This window comes from Polyodon spathula, chromosome 16 (genome assembly GCF_017654505.1).
Source record: "Polyodon spathula isolate WHYD16114869_AA chromosome 16, ASM1765450v1, whole genome shotgun sequence".
Lineage (NCBI taxonomy): Eukaryota > Metazoa > Chordata > Actinopteri > Acipenseriformes > Polyodontidae > Polyodon > Polyodon spathula.
In genome coordinates this window covers 28,870,445-28,892,600 of record NC_054549.1, presented here as the reverse complement: position 1 = coordinate 28,892,600, position 22,156 = coordinate 28,870,445, and the positions used below count along the sequence as shown (strand labels likewise).

At 38.6% G+C, this 22,156-nt stretch overlaps 1 protein-coding gene across 4 annotated transcripts in view; it reads right to left on the bottom strand.

Annotated features, from left to right (window-relative positions):
* The window catches only part of LOC121329019 (dedicator of cytokinesis protein 3-like), a 212,002-nt gene that overhangs the window by 121,491 nt on the left and 68,355 nt on the right, over positions 1 to 22,156 (bottom strand). For all 4 annotated transcript variants that reach the window (XM_041274211.1, XM_041274212.1, XM_041274213.1 and 1 more), the window contains 2 exons: positions 21,450 to 21,505; positions 8,774 to 8,870 (listed from right to left, as the gene is read on the bottom strand). In XM_041274211.1, the coding sequence (XP_041130145.1) occupies positions 8,774 to 8,870; positions 21,450 to 21,505 (153 nt within the window). The remainder of the gene's footprint in view (positions 1 to 8,773; positions 8,871 to 21,449; positions 21,506 to 22,156) is intronic.

Genomic DNA, 22,156 nt, shown 5'->3' with positions numbered 1-22,156 from the left:
TGCAACCGGAATAAAAACAGAGTTTTTCTCGCACTATGATGTGTCAGCCCAACAGTTTCTCTTTCACATCTCCAACAGGAGACCTTCCTGAGTGAGGGTTTCTAGTGTAAGCCATTAACCTTTAACTCCTGCAAATGGGAAGTAAGAAAATACCAACAAAAGCTCCATAACAATTCTTATATTTAAAGATGTAGTGACTGCCGTGGCTGAGGAACAATCAAAGACAAAAGCAGTGGAAAGATCCAGTTTACTCTGTCCCACTGCTAAGAAACAGTAAAACAAAAAAACAAAACCATCATTAGCCCCCCCCCCCCTTCTTTAACATACCAGAGGGCTAATTTCAATGTTAGATAATATCTTCAAACAAGCAGTATTTCAAACCAGCTTTCAACTCAGTCCGGGCGCGAGATGAAAACACAATGGAAGATGAAAAGCATCGTTCCCAAACAGATTCGAGCTAATGTCTATTAGCCAAACTAAAGAAACTGTATTCGGTGATTATTAGTTAGGACACTGTCCCTCAAACAAAACCGACAAACTTCTTTCCCTAACGGAATGGAAGAACAATTAAACGACAGATGCACAGTCAGCTCTTAAAAGTACCTCTGACTAGATGTTATTCTATCGTTAAAATGGATACGCTATGCCAGTCATTTCTTATCTGTTCAATATCATATTATGTGTGTTCTGTATGATTTTGCTTTGATCATTAGAAACCCTGCTTACGGTCCAATTATTCCAGATAAAATTACTTATGAAACGACTTCAAGGCTAGTTTGGGGTAAATGAAGAGAGAAAGTATATCAGTGTTGCAAAGGCACAGCCCAATGCCCTACTTGTAGATGATATGAAGTATCCTTGCCACAATTACTATAAATGTAGGATGTGTCACATAAAAGATAATTATTATTAAAGCTGTGATAGGAAATGCTATATTTATCTTACAATGTAGAGGTTCCAAATCTAAACTATTCCTTGAATGGAAGTTTATCTTGTGGACTGAAAATCACGCAACAAATACCTATGTTGTTTTGTTTTAATGGTCAAATTGAAACCACCATGAGATAAATTGTCTTTGTAATGGAAGATGTGTGGATTTTAAGTAGGATAACAAAAGCAGAATGGGAAACTGAAAATTTGTAGTAACTTTCATCAGCAGATATGGTTATGTTTCCCTTTACACATCCTTTACAAATTATGTTCATATATATATATATATATATATATATATATATATATATATATATATATATATATATATATATATTATTGATATTTTATTTAACATCATGTAAGCAAAGAAACTATGATATCGCAAATGTCTATCGGATGCCATAATACTAGTACAGTATTTCATGTTCAATTTCAAAATGTAACATTATTCAGCAGGTTTCATTCGTCTTTATGATGCAAAATTAATTAATTCTATAGGGTGATGCAAAAGTTTTGTACATGCCCCTAGTTAAAAAAAATATACATATTCGATAACTGGAAGACGATTCAACAAAACTGCTGTATTTATATATGTAATGTAGTGGTAACATTTTTGGTAAACAACGCGTCTTAATTTAAAGATACATTTTACTGACGAGGCTAATCTAAGCTAACCCAGTTCTAATTCACACATGCTCACTATCGGGTACAATGCATTGATTCAGTAGGGAACTTCAGTTTGGGCTGCCTTCACCGTCGGGGTCACATCTCCAGGGTTGAAACTCATGATTACAAAATAGGGAACAGTCTTCTAGTTTATGTATTTTGTTTAGTTATTGTTTAACATAGCAGAGGGCTAATTCCCTGCTATATAACATCTTCAAAATAAAACACATGACGCTGCCCTTACAATAGTAAATGCAAAGTGTAATTAAGCATTGAGAAGTCCAGAGGGGTATTGTAAACTTTTAATATAGTGAATATATGCAGAAGTGACATGTGCCTTATCATACTTCACTGTATACCCATGTGCAGCACTTTTAGCCATTATTATTATTTGTTGCCCCCAAAACAACACTTTAAAAGATGCCGCTTTGACACAAAATAGTAAATAACATATAACCCACCTGCAGATATTAAAAATATTATTAGGGTATAAACACCACATTAGTGGTGCAAGTACTATGAAACAGTAGTTTACTGTATTTAGAATAGGACTAGAACCTCACAACAAATGACCATGCATAGGAAGCTATCTACCATTGAAACACTCTTGTGCCAAACAACAGGTGCAGGAGCCTGTGGCTTTTATTAGCTGCTCGCCTAACTCCTCTAAACACTCACTCCGCAGGGCTTCATCCTTGTGGTTGAGAATGGGGAATAAAAACTAGGGAAATGTACAATAAAATAATGCAGATTATTTACAGGCTGTTGCTCAGGCTACTCTAACCTGGATCAATGTTTAATTCCATGTTTTCACAACCAATGCTGGATCAACTACTGTTTATCCTGTATGCTTGATTTATTTGTGTTCTTCAGAGCATGTGACATGTGTCAGTAAACAAAACTAACTTGCACAGCAAACAAAACAAACTAAATAAAAAATGTAGATGCTAGCAAGGAGACATACACTTTGAGGGTTTAGACCTTCAAAACTGAACAAATAGAACAGCTGAGGCCAGCTGTACCAGAAAGCTGCTGGTGCGCAAAGGCATCAGAAAGTAAAGGGGCAGGTTAACTTGGAATGTTTCTGTCACAAAGACGGCTGTAATGGGTGATGTCAGACCAGAACTGAGACGGTGGAGTTTTGGTGAAGCTGAGCGCTTGCTTGCACTCAGCATTTAATAAATGAACAGACAGAAAATGAAAGTATGTAAGACAAACAAAACACAGGACACGGCACTTTTGCCAAAATAAAGAGACAAACAAAACGGACTACACAGACAAACACGGTGAGCTGATATTTTAACTTTAACTATTCTTATTATTGTTACCTCCGTCTCCAATCCCGTTCTCCACTCACCGAACACACAACCCCGAGTGAGTGAAAACATGCTGCTTTTATGCAGCTGTACTGAGACTCGATTGCTAATCAATCATTCCATTGGAGTCTCGGTACATATGCATGTGAATTAATAAAAGTGCAATTCCCCGTGCTCACATATTATTACATTTTGCCTGCGCGTGAAGTGCTGTGCAATCCTCATGCCTAAACACAAATATACATTTTAAACACTCGTGTGCATAACCCATATTACATCCCATGTACCAATGACTATACACCAAAAATAACACACTACACGCAACATACAACAAAGAAATACACACAGGGGCGGGGCAACATTGCCATATATTCCCCCCCCCCCCCCCCCCCCCCCCACCTGTCCCAGGCCAAGAACAGGGACTTTAAGGGGTTCGTGGGCAGCAATGTTGCCAGTAGCCAGGCTGCTACTGGCCATGCTGTCAGCAGACGTGCTGACAGTGGGGTGAGTCTCTCCTCCCACTGTACCACTGGCAGAGGAAATGCTGCCAATGGCGAGGCTGTCAGCAGACGTTCTGACAGCTCCCAGACTGACTCCTTCGGCTGGGGCAATTCCAGCAGCGGAAAAGCTGCTGGGGTTGGTAGTCTCCAGACCTCTCCCCCCTTCACAGCTGGCAGCTCCCTCTGGTGGGACTCCAGCCCCCAGAACTCCTGCACTGAAATTGCTGCTGGGGAAGGTGGTCTCCTGTCCTCTCCCCCCCTTCTTCATAGCTGGAAGCTCCCTCTGGTGGGGCTCCGGCCACACTGACCCCTGCGGCCAAGCAGAGCTGACGGCGACCCCTGGCAAAGCAGTTCCGGCAACCCCAGACGAAGCAGAGCTGGCAGCCCCAAGCAATGCGGAGCCTCAGGCAACCCCAGGCGATGCGGAGCAGCAGGCAACCCCAGGTGATGTGGAGCAGCAGGCAACCCAGGCGATGTGGAGCAGCAGGCAACCCCAGGCAATGCAGAGCAGCAGGCAACCACAGGCGATGCCAGGTGGGCATCCTTGGGCGAAACAAGGCAGGCATCCTTGGGCAAAGCAAGGCGGGAATCCTTGGGGAAAGAGAGGCGGGCATCCTTGGGCGAAGCGAGGCGGACATCCTTGGGCGAAGTGAGTCGGGCAACCCCGAGCAATGACGTGAAGGCATCCTTGGGCGGTGTCGTGCAGCCAAACCTTAGTGATGACATGAAGGCATTCCTGGGCGGTGACGGAGTCAGGACAAGCTGGGGTGCGGGCTTTGGCCTTATTCGCGGCCACTGCAGCCGGGCGGTTCTTCCACGTGCTTAGGAGGAAGGACCCCCTATATAGGCTGCTGAGGACTGCCAGCATCACGTTCTGGTCCTTCCTCTAATAGTAGAGGGGGAAGCTGTAGGCAGTCTCCCTCTTGAGGTGGAGGTGGGAGCGGTAAGCAGTCCTTCCACGTTGATGGAGATGGAACCAGCAGGTATTCACCCTCTGCTGGTGGAGGTGGCGGAAGCAGAGGCAGCTCCTGCTGCTCTGCTCCTGCCGGTGGAGGTGATGGAGGCAGAGGTAGCTCCTGCTACTCTGCTCCAGATGGTGGCGGAGACAGAGGCAGCTCCTGCTGCTCTGCTCCTGGCGGTGGAGGCAGAGGCAGCTCCTGCTGCTCTGCTCCTGAAGGTGGAGGCAGAGGCAGCTCCTGCTGCTCTGCTTCTGACGATGGAAGTGGGGGAGGTGTGTAGCCTCCTGGCGACGGAGGTAGGAGCGAAGTGTAATCAGCCCAAAGTGCCCAGGCAAGTATACTCAGCCTTTTTATAAAAAACTGAAGCATGATATACTTTAATTGGTACATGTAAACAGACACTGCCTGTGAAAAGTAATACTTACTGTTGAACTATAAAACTTACAGCTGTGGACAAAAGTTTTGTATCTCCCTTAATAATTAACTCATTTTGCTACATAAAGTCGAAAGAAACCTGCTAAATAATGTTGTGTTAACATATTGAATTACATATAGTTTAATATTTTTCCATATATTTTCATAATTTTTATATAAGAAAAAGTTACAATTGAATAATGTGACATTTCATTTTTTTTTTTTTTTTAATTTAGTAGTCGCTAATAATTTTTTAAAATTATTTTCTCACAATTTAGAATTTCCCATTATTATTTAAGCTTGGCTCACTGCTACCACCCCCACGCTGACTCTGGAGTGGCAAAGACAAACACACGCTGTCCTCTGAAGCATGTGCCATCAGCCAACCGTTTCTCTTCACACTGCAGACTCACCATGCAGCCACCTCAGAGCTACAGTGTCAGAGGACAACACAGCTCTGGGTAGCTTACAGGCAAGCCTGCAGGCGCCTGGCCAGACTACAGGGGTCGCTGGTGAGCAGTGAGCCGAGGACACACTGGATGACCTAAACAACCCCCCCGCACTGGCTGCTCAGCCAATTGTGTGCCGCCCCCGGGAACTCCAGTCCACGGTCGGCAATGGAATAGCCTGGACTCGAACAGGCGACATCCAGGCTATAGGGTGCATCCTACACTCCACGTGGAGTGCCTTTACCAGATGCACCATTTGGGAGCCCATTCCAAATCTAACATGTACTGCTTCAGTTTAAATAAAATATCTAAATTATGTTCATATAGTCAGCCCTAAAATTTTAGGTGATGCAAAACTTTTGGCCATAACTGTACATTTGACCTTTCATATTATTAATACATTTTATTATGAAAAAATCAATTCCCTCTGAGGCAATCAAACAATAAAGGGCCATTCACTGATGTGGGAATTAACCTCAGGAAACACAGGCAGTAAAATGTTCCTTTATGTAGATTTCTAACACATATTCACGGTATATGTTTTCAGAACATTCTGTTCTACAGTGTACTCTCCTATTGATAAAACATCAGCCCACCAGCAAGAAGTTGCCCTCAATACAATACAGGTTTACAAGTTTAAGGGCAATACTATTTAAATAATTGCAATAGACCCCATGATCTCAAAATGCTATTACGAACACAGAATCATTGAGTTAATTATTGGTGTTGGTTTTCTGGAAAGGAGACAGAACATAACAAATTCACACTCATCGAGGAAAGTGGCACCCTCACAATGTGTCCATACAGAGTTTCTTTAATTCTCTCTGTACATATACATTCAAAAAGAATACATTAATAGAATCAATGTCTATGCCACTAGGTCACTAGAAAAGTATACCTGTGGTTGAAACAGGTGCAGACCTATATTTGAAAGCGGGGGCAGATGAGAAAGTCCTGTGAACTGAACCATTTATCTATCATACACATATGTTGTCTAATTCTTCATATAGTATGTTCTATTATTACAGCGCTCTTGTTAAATCATATTGTACAGTGACACAATTCAAGGAGGAGCATTACTTTCCAATTAAAAAACTAATGTGTGAAAAAAGTAAACGTGACTTTCTTCTACTCTGCTTTACATGATACCTGGCAATCAGGTACTAAGACATGCAGGATCTATGGATTGTTTTTCATACAGTATTTGTTTATTATTGTTTTGTTTTCCATTTATATTTCTGCAATTTCCAGATTCCAGTAACAGGTACAGCAATATTTATACATTCTGATTTCTGCTGTGTTAATAGCCACAGTGCCGTGACAATATAACACTGTTTAATATTAAGGTTAGATTGATACAGAACATGTGCAGTTTTTAGAAAGAAATGCATTACTTATCTTTGTTGTCTGAGGTGCTAAACGATCCAATGAATGAAACAGATACCACTTATAAGATATTATAATATAAGATACCTTATATTACAACAGGGCAATTAATGATCCTAAACATCATGTGACTAGAAGTATGAAAACAACAGCACTTATATCAAAGTAAGATCTTGCAGGGGAACAGACAGGAGCACAGAAATTGGTCCGAACCCCACAGTAATGTATACCATTAAAAGAGATTAAAACAGCTTGTCATGGCTACAGCTGTCTTCTGTTCCATACCCTGACAACACTATATATTTATTCATTACATGAACATGTATCGATGTGCTGAAAAGGAACGCAACGAACAGAAAAATTGAAAATATGTTCCAGTTCTTGTTTACATGTACCCTGTTTTCAGTGTGTCTCTGAGTGATACACACAAAGAAAGGGTAGTCGGGAGTTGTTTATATTGCTGTTTAAAGTGGAATTCCAACAATGTAACGCATGACCATTTTCAAGGCCTCCGCACATGGAAATGCGAGGACAACAGGCCAAAACATAATCTTCACATATTAAACTTGAGTTTAGAAGACATTTCTGAACAGGGGTGGGGAATCAACAGATTCTTGGGGTTGGAAGGTTGCCTGCTTGTAAACTGAGGTATTATACTAACCTTTGTGTATTTCTGTGTGTGCGTACAGAACAGACTACTTAACATTATAAACTGTGCAGGATAAATATTGTGGTACTTTAGCCGTTTAGCTTTTCCGAGAATGTTCACAGCAACACAGAACACATGAAAAAAACAAAATGTACCATTTGTTAGGAGCTGGCAGAAGAGACAAGCAATTAAAAAAACAGGTCTTCAGCAAATATGTAAAAGCTTTACTATTCTAGCTTTTTTGCTTTTCTTGAAAATGTAAACTCCCACCTTTTTTTTTCGAGTATATTGAATTTTTTTTTTTTTCTTATGAGCTGTGGATATATATAGTCCCTGTAAATTATCTGCAATATTTCTTATACATTTGTTTCCTTTAAAAAAAAAATGCTTTGTTGTTTTCTAACACTTATGTTTAAAATGTAGTTTAAAATAATGTTATCATGTGAAATTAAAAATGTTACAGCCTGTCTATGTGTCCACAGTACTATGATCCTTAATTAACCCACCACACCTTATTAACATCACTGCCTTTCCTTAGCAACACGCCATACTAAAATAATATTATGCATACGGTTTGAACAAGTTGCAGTTCATTGTTATAAATAGAAAGCATTGTGTGCCAGCCTCTGAATTAACAGGCTGCAGTATATCACTGCAGGGCAGCAGCTGGTGAAGACATAACACGCATAACCATGACAGCAAGCCTTGCAGCAACTAGAAGTCAAATGTTACAGAAGAAAGGTCAACTTATAACACAAAAAAGCAGATTCTTTTATTTTTCTCTATTCCACAGGTCAAGTGTCAGTGTCGGGAAATTAGGGTTCTGTGATGCTGTATACATGGGCAAAGTCTTAAAAGGTCATGCAGACAACTTGTGCTTCTCTAAACTCCAAGTGTTTTGGGATTTTCAGTGTAAGCAGATCTAGGGTTTCGGTCAGCTGGGGGTGGTTTGTGGATTAAAAGAAGGATTTAGCTTTGCAACCTAGTCCAGTGGTCCTCACTAAACCATGTGGAGAACCAAGATAGTAAATAAAATATTGTTGGGTTTCATCACAGGGCAACACTATAATCACCTTTATTCCTCAAACATTTAAAATGTATCAAACTTTCTATGACTCGTGCCTCAAAGCACTCCTTCAGCTGACCTGTACAGTAGGTCTCAAAATTGTAGGCTGGTTGAAATGGCAGCAAACCTGACATAACAACACATGTACTGTCCACCTGGAGAGAAGAGAGTCTCCTACTGGACATATGTTCCAGGCCCTCTTTGAGTGCCCTATATGAAAGCTGCCACGGCCAGAATTATTTTTACAAAACTGTTTATTCAGGAAAATGTGGCCTCTCTAGACACAAAACATGAAAATCAATTATGAAGATACTGATACTTCCAGTAGCACTGATTCCAGTACAGAGCTTGGCTATGAAAAAATTAATTGAGCGATGTATAGCTTACTCATACTAATATCTGGATGGCTGTATGCATCCTTGGGCCGGTACTCACCACATACAGCTGCTTCCACAGAAAGGCCCATTCCTGAAGAGTGGATGTCACCTCAGTCACAATCGAGTCTTCCAGCAGGGCTACTGTCTCATATTGCCTGGAATGAGACAAAGGAACAACAAGCTTACCACTTAAGCAACATTTGAGCACTTACAATATGTTTACAATTGGATTATCATCCTTTTAGTATTTGGAAAAGTTCCAATTGCATTTGTTACTAATTAACTGCTTGATTGTTAGGAACAGGCCTCCGATGCATTAATTTCATTTTCTGTTTATAACGTGCACCAGTGCTGTAGAGACGAGAGCGGGTTTTGATCTGTTTGACCCAATTCCAATAAATATCATAATGGTCAACTCTGCTTCTGTCAATTTCAGATGCAACAAGATATTTAAAAAACATATACATACAAAATAAATGTTTATAAATAATAATAATAACAGTACTTGACTGACGAATAATTCAAATGTTGCCTCCACATTAACAGGATTAAAGATTTATTCAACTGTGCACTTTGTCAAGATTTGTTTCCCTTCATTTACCTAGGACAATCTTTCTAGTTACTGTTTTCTCATCTGTAATCACTCTGCCTCCTATCTCATTATTGTTCTCCCATCCTAGTTTTATCTTTACTTTCTATTCTTCAATATTTAAATTCAAATAATGGGAAAAATGTATCATCCATGGTAGACTTCATCAGCTGGTTTCACAAGACCCTGATTTGCACTAATCTGGGTCTTCCCAATGTAACTTTAGGTAATGTAGCCAAGGTTAGTAAAATCAGCCACAAAACTTCAATTCATGTTTGAGTTATAAGACCTACAGCTATGGCCAAATGTTTTGCATCATGTAGAATTTTAGGATTGAAACATAATTAAATAACTTAGATTGTTTATTTAGCATTATGTAATCAAAGAGACTACAAAATGATATTGCAAAAGTCTACCAGAAACCACAATAGTAGTACAGTAATTCATGTCACCTTAAGATAAGTATATGAAAAAATCTGAAGAGGTATGTAACAATTAACATAACATTACTTAGCAGGTTTCATTTGAATTTATGAATCAAAATTAGTTAATTGTACAGGGTGATGCAAAACTTTTGGCCATAGCTATACATTCATGCCATATATAATAGATTATCACAACAGATATCAATGCAATTTCCACAAAAAGATGTAGCTTAAATTGCTCAGCCACAACCTACATGTTATAGGAAGTTATTCTACATGTGAATGTAGGTCATGTAAAGTTTAATGAAATCTGGGGCTGGGGGGCCTTGTGCTTACCAATACCCATAGAATGTTTCATCACCATTGGATGCGCGAGTTCACTGGATTGTCATTGCTATCAGTGTGCCATTGATTGAAATATCAGGCACACTGGTTAGAATTAGAATGCTAATGCAATAATATGAATGCACTCGGGAGGCTCTTATTGTATCAAAGGAAATGTAATGTCAACTACTTTGTGGGCTACAATGCAAGAGCTGCAAACGCAGGCAGCTGGTGAGTGCTGTGAACATTTCTAGACGTTCCCGAAGAAAGTCCTGGTAAATTTCAACATAATTGGATAAGTGTTTCACTAGATTTATAACCTGAATCTCTCAATAACTATGCTAAAGAATCTCATTAATGCACACTTGAACATCTTTCTCTATATGCTACACTGTAGGTGTCAAAAGTGTGGCATACGGATGAACGAATGTGCACAATATCTCGGTTTCCAACTATGGCAATTACGTGAGATTATGGACTAATTATCTCAGTGGTCTGCAATATTTCCTATTCATTGTTCTATTATGTACCAATTTAATTTTAGATTCTCCTTAAGGTTGTATAAGGATATTACATTGAAGGATTAAGGACCAGATTTAAAGTCCTGAACATATAATCAGGATTATTCCTTGAACAGTGTCTCGAACTGTAATACTCCTATCAGGAGTTTTAACACCTCATAGAGAGTTGAACGGTTTAATTGAATGACCATTGGGAAGCATGGAGTTATGCTTTGCCTGTAATCCCAGAGGAGTAACATCACAGTGGCTCTCTCAGAAAAGCAGTTGTGACACAGTCAAATTGTCAACCAACAAGATGCATTGCAGTAGTACTTTTTATTTTTTTTATCCATTAAAAAAACTGTTCTTATTCCATTTTGTTTACCTCACCTTCTCCGATTAGTGGCTATAGACAAGCCAAATTCCACTGATCTTTGCCAAAAGGCCAGGAACCAATACATTTTATCTTAGCCAAAGTTTGTAGCAGTAGTATGCAGTGCTCAAATACTGATCATTATGGAATTGGAATGGATGCAAGTGGTGCTACTCCAGATTTATCTGGTTTGTCCACATCATTGGAAGAGACTAAATAACTTCAGAAACCACTGGTAATATTGATTGTAAGTGAAGATCTAAAATGTTTCCAAATTTTATATTATTATTTTTCTGCATTGCCAAATAAAATACACCCACATTTGTACAGATTATAATCCCATGTTGTGTTCTGGTGACATTGATAAATCCATTATGATTTAGTCTTGGGGTTTATCATGTTGCCAGAACCCCTCAATAGCATTGCAGTGTATTATTATTAAAAGGGTTATGAACAGTATACCAGTATTCTGTACCATCAGATTTCCCTCCTCTAATTGAGGTGCATAATACCCTGTTGTAATCAAATAAATTTTATCTTGTACAAACTCATAATTTTTACCAAACAGCATCTGCTCCAGTTTCAGTTCTGGTAATTTCTTGGAACTAATCTCTTATTTTTGTGTCCCAGTCTTTGCGGGAGAACTTCAATTCCCTGTGATGCCATCAACGGCACCTGCTATTTGATTGAGTAAACTTCCTCCCTTGAGCAAGCCTGAGCACCTGGGCCTATATTTATATTTTTTGCATGAATAAATAACTCGATTTGTTCATATACATAAAGTTTAGAATTGTTGCACGCATAATTAAATCCAGATTTATCAATCTTGTGTAAGGCACTCTGTGACAGGGAGAGACCTGTTGCTGGGTCTTGAGTGCTTTTATGGAAGCAGCTGGCATACGCAAAAGGACATGTGTTGCTAAGCAACTAATTGAGCAGGTAGGCTCGTCTGGTGCCGAGTTGATTGGGAGGTCATGATTGGCTGGGGAGCATGCCCTGGGAGCCTCCGCGCAGCTCAAAAAGTGTCTGGGCCACAGCTCGAGGCTACTGCACGGCCACAGCCATACAGATAGGTGCTGAGCAAAAGCTTGCTGTGTTAGCATCGAGGAGGGGAACATCCGCTCCATTGGGAGTACTACACGAAACACTTCCACTGCAAGATGGTGATCGTGAAGGCATTGCCAAGCCAAGGCTGTTTGAATATATGGTAGGTGTAGCCATATAAGAGCAATGCATTAAAACACGTCTGATTTTGAGCTGTGATATTTTGTAACAATTGTAAATTGCCCAGGATAAGGGTGTTTACTAATAAATAAATAAATAAATAAATAAATAGATAATGGCATCATTCTAACACAAAGAAATGATCATACGATGGTGCAGAGTGTGCATGAGCCTCACACAAATGTCTGCACTCATAAATAACATACAATCTGTTTGAATGTGCGTACGCACAGTTTAGAAGAGAATAATTGCATGACACAATTGATAAACATAGACCATAATGCTTGGCTGCAGGATAATGCAAGAGTTACCCATAAGAAGAACAATTTAAACTAAATGTACTACAGTTATTTGCCACTGGGGTATTCAATGTTTTGCCAGGAGGTATTTGCATTGAATGATATTACATTTGCAAGCTGCATTGGATAACACAACAATGTGTTTCATTTTGGAATTATTCTCTGGAATTTCCAATATCATCTGTTCACAATGTGTAACAACCAGCATTGTATTTAAAGACCCCACAGAATTACAAGCGAGGCAACCCTGCATAACAATTCTGAAACCAACACCTCAGTATAGATACATTTCTAGAATCTATGTTATTATGTTTCATAGGTGCCACATAATTGTAGTCCTACCAATAACTACTGCTTTTTGTTCTTCGTGTTGTAGTACAGTAGGGCAGTGATCAATAATATATCTTATGGCTTTAATGTGTGTGCATTGAGAAGGAAACCAAATAAAATACAAGATGAAATGAATGAAGGTTTAACAACAGGCTTTTTAGCAGCAGCACTCCAATGCAGACCTAATAAATGAACATGGATACTATGAACAGAAAAGAGCTTGAATTTCCATGTTGGGCTTTGAGCACTGCTTGTGTCAACTACAGCCATGCTGAAAAACACCAACACATTCCCATACTAAACAACCCCCATTTTAGAGCCTGTGAAGAAACAACACATGGATAACAGCCAAACATGGAGTCATGCAGGCAGGTGCTATTAAGTGAGTGTCCTAAGTAACCCTTATAAAACTTTACTATAGCAAAAGCACAGCGCAATGTACAAAAACATAGTGAAAGGATGGTAAAGCAAAACTGCAAAAATCACTGCACTTGAATGTAACACCAACCTATGCCAAATGTGTGACACGTTTGCTTGAGCTGACACTATGCCACAAGAGACCAAAGTCTAGTCCTCCCTGCACCACAGTTTCTGAACTGCTAAGCAGGCCTGTGAATGTTAACTGGCGTTACTGTATTTTGTCACTTTACTTGCACCCCTGACACATTAAAAATGTATGATTCATGGCAAGAAAAAGGATTTTTTACCTGGGGCCAACATAGAGTTTTTTGGTTTAAAGTGAAAAAGCGTGTTCACAACTCTACGTGAATTTTCTCATGGCTTACAAAAAAACAAAGCGAGTTAATATATTCATACCTGGAAGGCATCAAATAATCTGCTGCACTTTACTAGATTTAGTAGACTGGGTTCCTTTGTACTGCAATGTTCCAGAATCCATTATTATCGGTCTGTTTTTATTTTCAAGAGTGTTTTGATACTGCATTATGTTCAAGTGCATACTAATTCAATCAATAGGCTTTACTTTTTTAATATTTTTTTTTTTAACCCCATATAAAAGTTGTGGTTTATAGAAGGGGGAGCACTCCATTTGTTTGGAATTTAGATTAGACAGTATAACCCAATATAATGAGATTGTTCAGCTCCACAGCTTCCTCTGCCAGAAGGTGTCACTGTCAGTCTGTGAGGGGCCTTGAGATTCCAGTAATGAAATATGAACGAGAGGTGCAGTACACAACAGGGAACACAGTTTAACCATGAATCTTTATGATAGGATTATGCCTGACTGTCCCAGCTTCTCAAAGAACTGAATCTCCAGTGACTGTTCTGAATTTCAGATCAATTTGGACCATCACATTCCCAGCATGACCCCATGTTACACAATTATAAAGAATAAACCCTGCAATTCTGAGAAAAGGAAACTCCCCCACTGTGCAGCCAGTTCAAGGAGCCTTCATGTTATCATAAACACTCAGACACCATGTAATTAACATCCCAGACTCTGGGCCAGGGCCTCTGATCTTCACTCAGTGGGAACAGGCTGGATGTCCCTCAGGTGGGCTTCAATTTATTGCACTATAAAGCATTAGCTAATTCTTAAATGCCAGTGAATGATTATTATGTGTTATACATTAGTAACAATGGTCTGTTTTGAGCTAGTTGTGAATTTTGTTCTTATGAAAGGTGATGAACAATGGCACTTGCTACACAGACAGACATAGTGCCTTCAGGAATCAAAAGGAGTTTCTCCTTCACAGCTTTGCACAAGCAAGTCAATCTGGACCTGAACTGTGATATCCCCTGGGGGGCCAGTTGAGAACACCAACCTATTTAACAAATTCCTCTTTTCCACTGTACAACTGAGCAGCGCCTGAGCCATGTGACTTAGGAGGAGCCTAGGCGTTTTTTCACTGCATGGCCTGAGCCGTACAACTGACTTCACATGCAATGAGCTAAGAGGGCTCGGATGTGCCAGTGGAAAAAGAGTTTAAGAAGCTAGTAAATTTGCCCAAAAACATTTAGTACCAAAAAACATGTTTCTAATTACATTTTGGGACCATGAAAGGTCATCTCTGTTTTTCCACAGAGCAAGGACAGCACAATCAGTGACAATGGGAACTTTCTCTGTATTGGTGAGGGAGTCCCTGTGCCAAAACCTGGTCTATCCTTTTGTGACTGAACGCAAAAGTGCTTGGTGCAAATCAAGCTGAATTGGTGGTAGGTGGTTGTGACAGAAATACAATGAGTTCTGGTCGTAAATCTCCCTCTTGACCTGTGAGGGTGCTAAATAGCGAAAGGAAAAGTATCTGGACAGGCTGGCCTGTCAGTTCGTTTCCGAGGTCAGGAAGTCAGTCAGCCTGGAAGGAAGCGAGATCTGTTGCATGAACGTATTGACCCAGAAGGTAAACGAGGTAGCAGTTGCAAGCAATAGCTGGAATCGTTTACCAAGAGATCATGCGGGGTAGCATAACAGGGGCTAGAGAAACGCTAATCTTTTCCTTCGCTTGGGTTGTGTGCATAAACCTGGAAGGACTGACAGCTGCAGTAGGAACTGCCTAAGAATATTCATGAGTGTTTGTTTGTTTTTGTGTGATAGTAATTGTCTTGTTTATTGAATCACCAGACGGCTAAACACGTTCCAGAGCTGTCACTTTTGGGCCAGCACAAGCCGGAACTGCACTGCACGAACTGTCACCAAATAGCCTGTTATCACCCACCACGAGCACTAATACACACATCCTGGACTGGTGACCGTGTTTTAGCATTGTGGGGAGGATAACGATTGTTGTTTGGAACTGTAAACCCGTTTGTTTGGCTCTGTGCATTTTTGGTCACCAGAACCGGATTATAATTAAAACCCCTGTTTCCTACCGGATTACAATTGTTTGTGATTTCTTGTATACTGCATCACCTCTACACCTGTTCACAATCACCAGCCAAATTGCCACAGTGGTATTATAATGTATACTGCCCACTAGGAGCCACCATATGAATTCTACTTGAGGCCCATGCTGGATTCAAACCCAGGCCTCCAAAGTGAAAGGCAAACTCATTAAAACAATGCAGCACCTCACCTCATGTGAGCTTTTAGATAATGCTCAACAGGTGCCATACAGTATTTGGCTTTCTTTGCTAACAGTTGCACAGAGGGTACAGCAGATATAAAAGTAACTACCTAGCCTCACTTGGCCAGACTAACACGTTTTAAACACCACATTCAGAAATGCTGTCCAAATCACAACACACTGGTCATGATTCAGTACGTTATGGTACATTACCTCTAAAATAAAACAATATATAATTTATCATGATACATCAATACAGCATCAACAAACTCCTAGTGACAACACAAACTCATTATAATTGGGCTTTCAGTTAGAATATTGGTAACCATGGTTTTGTTGCATGTTGAATATGATAAGGGGGCTTCGCTAAATGAGATGCTTTTCAATGGCATAAGAAAGTCTGTTGAAAAATAAAGACCCAGTAAATTATTTCTAAAATAAACCTTGATATTAATTGTTGATTTGAAAGAAAAAAAAAATAGTAGCAAGCATAATTACAACACAAACCTTTATTGCGTGTAACCAGTTAGAATTGAAGATCCCATTTCCCCTGTAATAGCACACAAGCAGCCTCTTAATTACAGCTCCCAACTACACTTACATGCATATAGACGTCATAATGGCAATGAACAGACCCCAGCAGTGCAGGGTACATGCACTCGGATATCTGTCCCTCTCATTAAACCAGCACTTAATTTGCACCTGCAGGTGACAGACCTATCTAAGTATAGACTGTATAATGAGTGAGCACAGAATATAACATGCTGATTGTGTCAGAAACTGCAATAAAGAATGATACCAAAAGAGGCACAGAAGGGGATTTGAAACCAGGTTAGAAATGTATTTTTAAGAATATTCACATGTGGTGTAAACAATATGTACAGAGTACAAAAAAAATCGACATATTTTTAAATAGGTCATTTAGCATTTTCCATAATTACAGCAAGCATGTTTTACAGGTTTCACTGCATTATTGCCAATCAACAATTTATTTGAGCTCATTCCAAGCACATTGGCCAATCTAATTGCAATTTCCAGCAACTGGGCTCTGATGGCTGTGGAATTTGAGTTCTTAGTATTCTTGTGATTGTGGTATTTCAGTCTATGTTATAAATTCTATGGTTTTAATATGTGAAATACCCTATTTTGCCACAACATTTTAGATAAAGATAATGCAGCCTTTATGCACGTGACATAGACGTCTTGTGCATTGCAATGTTCAATACAATACTACAATTAGGATAAACTGGTGCTAAACTGGCTATATTTAACCAGGTTCCTTTAAAATCCAATCAACGTTTGGCTAGTGTCTTTATGGTCAGCGCTGTTACATTGTCAACTACATAAATCTCAACATAGACCTATAAGTTAACAATATGCTTAATATGTTCAAACCATTTTTTTGAAATCACATCATAATATATTTCATGCAAATTATCAAGTCAAGTATTAATCAGTTACTTGCATTGACTTCAATAGGAAAAGCTAAAGCTTACTCAACATATTCAAAATCTTTGATGAGAGGACTGTAGTTTAGTTAATACCATTTGCATAACAGGTATTGTAATGTAACGACAACCCAGAGCAATAACCAAATACTTTTACTTTATTATTTTACTCTATAATTATAAATCAAATGCTGATGGATGTAAACAATGAAAAAAAAAAAAAAAGCACATAAAAAACAAAAAACATTTGTGAACTTTTTGGCATGTATAGTGCCCCACTGAGATAAATGGCTTTTTCTAACTTGTTGACATAGCTTCATGTACAAGATCAACTACTGCAGCTTTAACAATAATATTAGAAACTCTGAGTGCTGGAACTGATAGGAAATTAAATTGCTCTGGAAAATTTTTTTCTATAATGGTCCCCTTTGAAAATATAGACCAGTGGCATGCACTTTCTGATACAATATCATCTTTAAAATACGATTCTCTACAGGGTGTGATTCATATGCCGATAACTACAATTTCTCATTATTTTTATATAACTAATTTTTAATTGATGCAGCATCTACTGAGAGCTCACTTCATGGTCTTAAGTCATTTTATTGAATTACTGGATATGCAGCTCTGTTACTTTCGAGTAGCTAAATTGAATTCTGCAGCACTTTAAGAATGGTACTACTAACTGCATTATGCTTCCGTCACATGGAATCAGAGGAAACCCAGGCAACAGTGCTACTGCCTCTCAAATAACAGCAAGCAAACAGTACACATAATACCAAATAATACTGGGATGTGCTTCACTAAAAACACTGTGCAAGGCATGGGGAAACGATTGCAGAAATTAGACAGGCAGGGAGGAAAGGAGATTGAAGTGTGAGTCCTAACCAATTATTTCAATAAATAGAAAAATAAAACTTGGGAGACCTTGGAGGGTCACAAATCACAAGAGACCATAAACAGCCACCAAAAAATGCTAATGGCAACCTTTCAGAGCTGGGAATACCATCCAGGGAATCTCTGAAACAGTACATAATTGTAATTTCACATCCTTTGAAACGTCGCAATTTTAATTACACTTGGCAACATACTTGTTCTTCTAAGAACAGGGACAGTTACTACTACTTTGACAGCAATGCAACAAGAAATGGGGGACTTGTGAACAAAAACAAAGCCTCCCTGAGGGCACAATGTACAGCGAATGGCGTAACTGCAGTTAAAGTACCGGCAGCTTGACACAGAGGTTCCCCCTCACAGGGATGATTTATTATAAAACAACATGTATGAAAGCAACCTACCACAGCCATAGATATACAAACACCACCATTACAGGTGTTCCCACCATGAAATAGTAGGTTTTTGTTAGTATGATTGATTCTCCTTTGGTAGTTTCAAATACGATTCTATTGTTCACTAATGAGCAGCTCACTGGTTTGAATGTCTGTTGTAAAGAATTGCCGATCTTGGCAGGAGACCCATAGAAAGCTCCACTCTGGCCTTTGAGTTTTCACCCTGGCGACCCCTTCTGGTCAGAAACCCCACAAGTCAAGGCAGAAGAGTCGCCCGGCTGAAGCTTTCAGGGTTCCGTAACTCTGGTAAGTTCAATTGCTTAGGTTTGGGTCGAAACAGAAAATTGTCTTGACAGTTATATCTAAACTCTTCTACAACAAGGAAAGGAGAAATAAAGTGTAATATTAGATGTGTACAAATACTTTAAACATGATATAGATTTGAAACCTGCTGAATTTGAACCTAATGCCTAAGGATTGTGTTTGTTTTAAAAGTAGACCAACCTACTATCCTAACCTACATATGGAGCAGAGTTACTGTATTTTAATTTCAGAAGGGGGACAAAAAATTGGGTTAACAATTTAGCATTCAGTTTTTGGATGCTGCTTTCAAGACTATCTTCAAAGGTGTACAAACAGCAAAGATGTCTGACTAAAATGAGCAAATACTTAATTATCGATTATGTTAATGGTATAAACATCAAGATGCATCAGTGCCTACTAACTTTAACTTCCCTTAATTAAGATAAAATTAATTTATAAAACTGAATGTTCCAAACATCTAAAATGCATTTAGTAGAATTCTCAGTTTGTAGAAGTTGGTAATGTTCTTTAAAAGAGGTTCAAATTAACTTCTGTATGTGTAAAAGTAGATATTAGATTGGGTTGGTATTTGTAACTGTTAAATCAGAACTAACTGATCCAGTGTTTTATTGCCATGGCTTTTGACTCATGTACAGCATACTGTGTTTCTTCTGATTCATATTTGATAGTGTTTTATAGTGATGTTTGAAGAAGTATTGTGGTCTTCATGGGCAGAACATCATTATAAACGAAAAATGAGAATCTGTTGTCAACTGAGTAAAAGACTAAATAACTTGTCTGATGTATATTTTTTTCTATGCATTTATTTGTAGTTGCTAGTTACATTTTTATATGAATTCATTATTTTCCCATTTCTGATTCAGTCTGATATAAAGAATCATATAATCACATCACATATGGTAGTGCTTCAGTTACTTTGCACTGCCACGGGCGAGATATGCAGGATGGCTGTAGACCTCTAATTTGTAATAGTTGCTAGTTTTACGCACTGTGGAGGATTACACAATGTTAGCCAGGACTGTAAAGTGAGGTAACGCCCTGCTGGAGGCTCCTGGATCTCTTCCAAGTTCCAATCCCAATAAAGTTCTGCCTTCTGAAGTGCTTCCAAGTAGTAATATGTCGTTCATTGAAAAAAAGAGCAGATTTAATTTGCAAAAGATACAGAATTAAAAGTACCGCTATGGACAAAAGTTTTGCATCACCCAATAGAATTACCAAATTTTGCTTCAAGTCAAATGAAACCTGGTGAATAATATTACGCAAGCATATTGGCTTACATACCACTTTGTAGTTTTCCTTATACTTGACAAAAAACTTAAGTATTTCTGTTAAATAAAATATCTAAATGATGTTCATAGTTTTTTTTTTTTTTTTTTTTAAGGGTTTTTTATTGTGTTTTTATAATTACTGAACTGGCATAAAAAAATCTTCCTTTGTTTGAATATTTTATATATTGAGCATAGTTGTTTCTGTGAGTTGTGGAACAAGAATAATTAGCCTTTCATTTTCTAAACGATGATGGATTTATTTTTTAGCTACTGATTAAACCCAGAGATATATTTTTTAATTAATAAGTTCCTTGCCACCCTCTACTCACAAGCTTAAAACAATGATGGTCATTTTGTGAAAAAAGGGGCCTACAGTAAATAAAAACTTTGTGGCCAGTTCTGAATTATAAGGTTCCATCAGATATAGTATCCATATTCAATACAAACAATTGGGAATGTCTGAATTTGAAATTAAAACCAACATCAGAGGTTATTTTAAAAAGCTAATTCTCTATCTGTAACATTTTACAAAATATTTCTACTTAGGACACATTGTTTTTTGGATCTGTTTTACCTTAACAACAACATCAGTAAAATTAAGACCACTGATTTTATTACTATCAGTACGATAGTCACATATTTTTAAATGATTTTTTCTATTTTACAAACAGCTGCCACTCGACAATCCAAAGCACCACAGAATCCCAAAAAGTTGTATGTCTCACTTTACAGTCAAAGCATATTTGAAAGAACCTTGATTATCCACAACAGACGAACAAAAAATTGCCAGAGGATTGACTGGCTTAATGATCTGCTAGTCTTTTTACTAAGCAAGTTACAACTCAGTCACAATAGTCTGTGTATTAGCCTGATGGAAGCAGAATAATGGTTTCTATAAATTGATGGTAAGTGATGTACTGGAGACCTGGGGTAAGTTGTTGTTGGACTCAGATCAATGTTATTAGACAAGTCAATAAAACACCTCCATAATACGAACAACTGGAGAAATGAAAACCAAAGAACCCAACAGCCTATGGTGTTCGGGCAAACAATACCTGGTTACCAAATCTAACATTCTTTGCTATTGCTGTGTTTTCTCCTCTAATAGTCTTCACTGCCAGTATTTAAGTAAAATGGTTACCATTTTTCCGGTTCGCATATTTGCCAACACAGAGTTTGACGATTTCTTACAGAAGATTTAAAAGCATAATCAAAATATGAAGAGATACAAACATGGGAATACAATGAGGGTAGGATTAAGACTGAAGAGAGACTACATTTAGTACACCTTTATAATAAATAGAGAGAAGATACTTACCCACTGTTACTGACAATCCCCCTCTTCAAGTGAATATAGTTGGTTGGAAAGATCCCCTATAAAAAGAAAAGAGAACATTCCATTTACCACATTGCAAATTATAGCATTACCATCTCCTTCCCAGCAGAAATACACATCTCTTAAACAACAACTATCATGAGAAGTTTGTCAATAAACCACACGGAGCAGAAAATTAGGCTGTTACATTATCTTTGCAGGGTTCACTGTTCAGACCTTTAGCATCCTCCCAAATCCCAAATGTTGCTTAGGGAACACAGGCATCCTAATTCTTATCTTTAACATTTCTGTTGATCTTTTAAACAGTCTCAAACATACACTTTTTTCCGCACTGTTAATTGGAAAGATGAACTTTGGGGATCATGAAAGATGTTGAACTTGTAGCACAGGAAGTCTTTTTTATTCATCCATGGAGCATAAATAGCACAGGTGTTTCTCTATGTGAGCTTCCCTGCATTGCCCTGCAAGCAAGTCTCAAAGATACCCTACAGAGACTACTCTCTTAGGAGGTGAGGGAGCAGCTCAGCCACCATGACCATTAATCCTTGCCCTCTCTCCTTGAGAATGCTTGCAAAAGTTCCATAATGCAGAGAGTAATGTCTGCTGGAAAATTGAGGCAACTACAGTTAAGCATCCTAAGCCAAAGCCATAACTATTAACTAGGTGGATAAAATCTTTGTGGCCAAGTA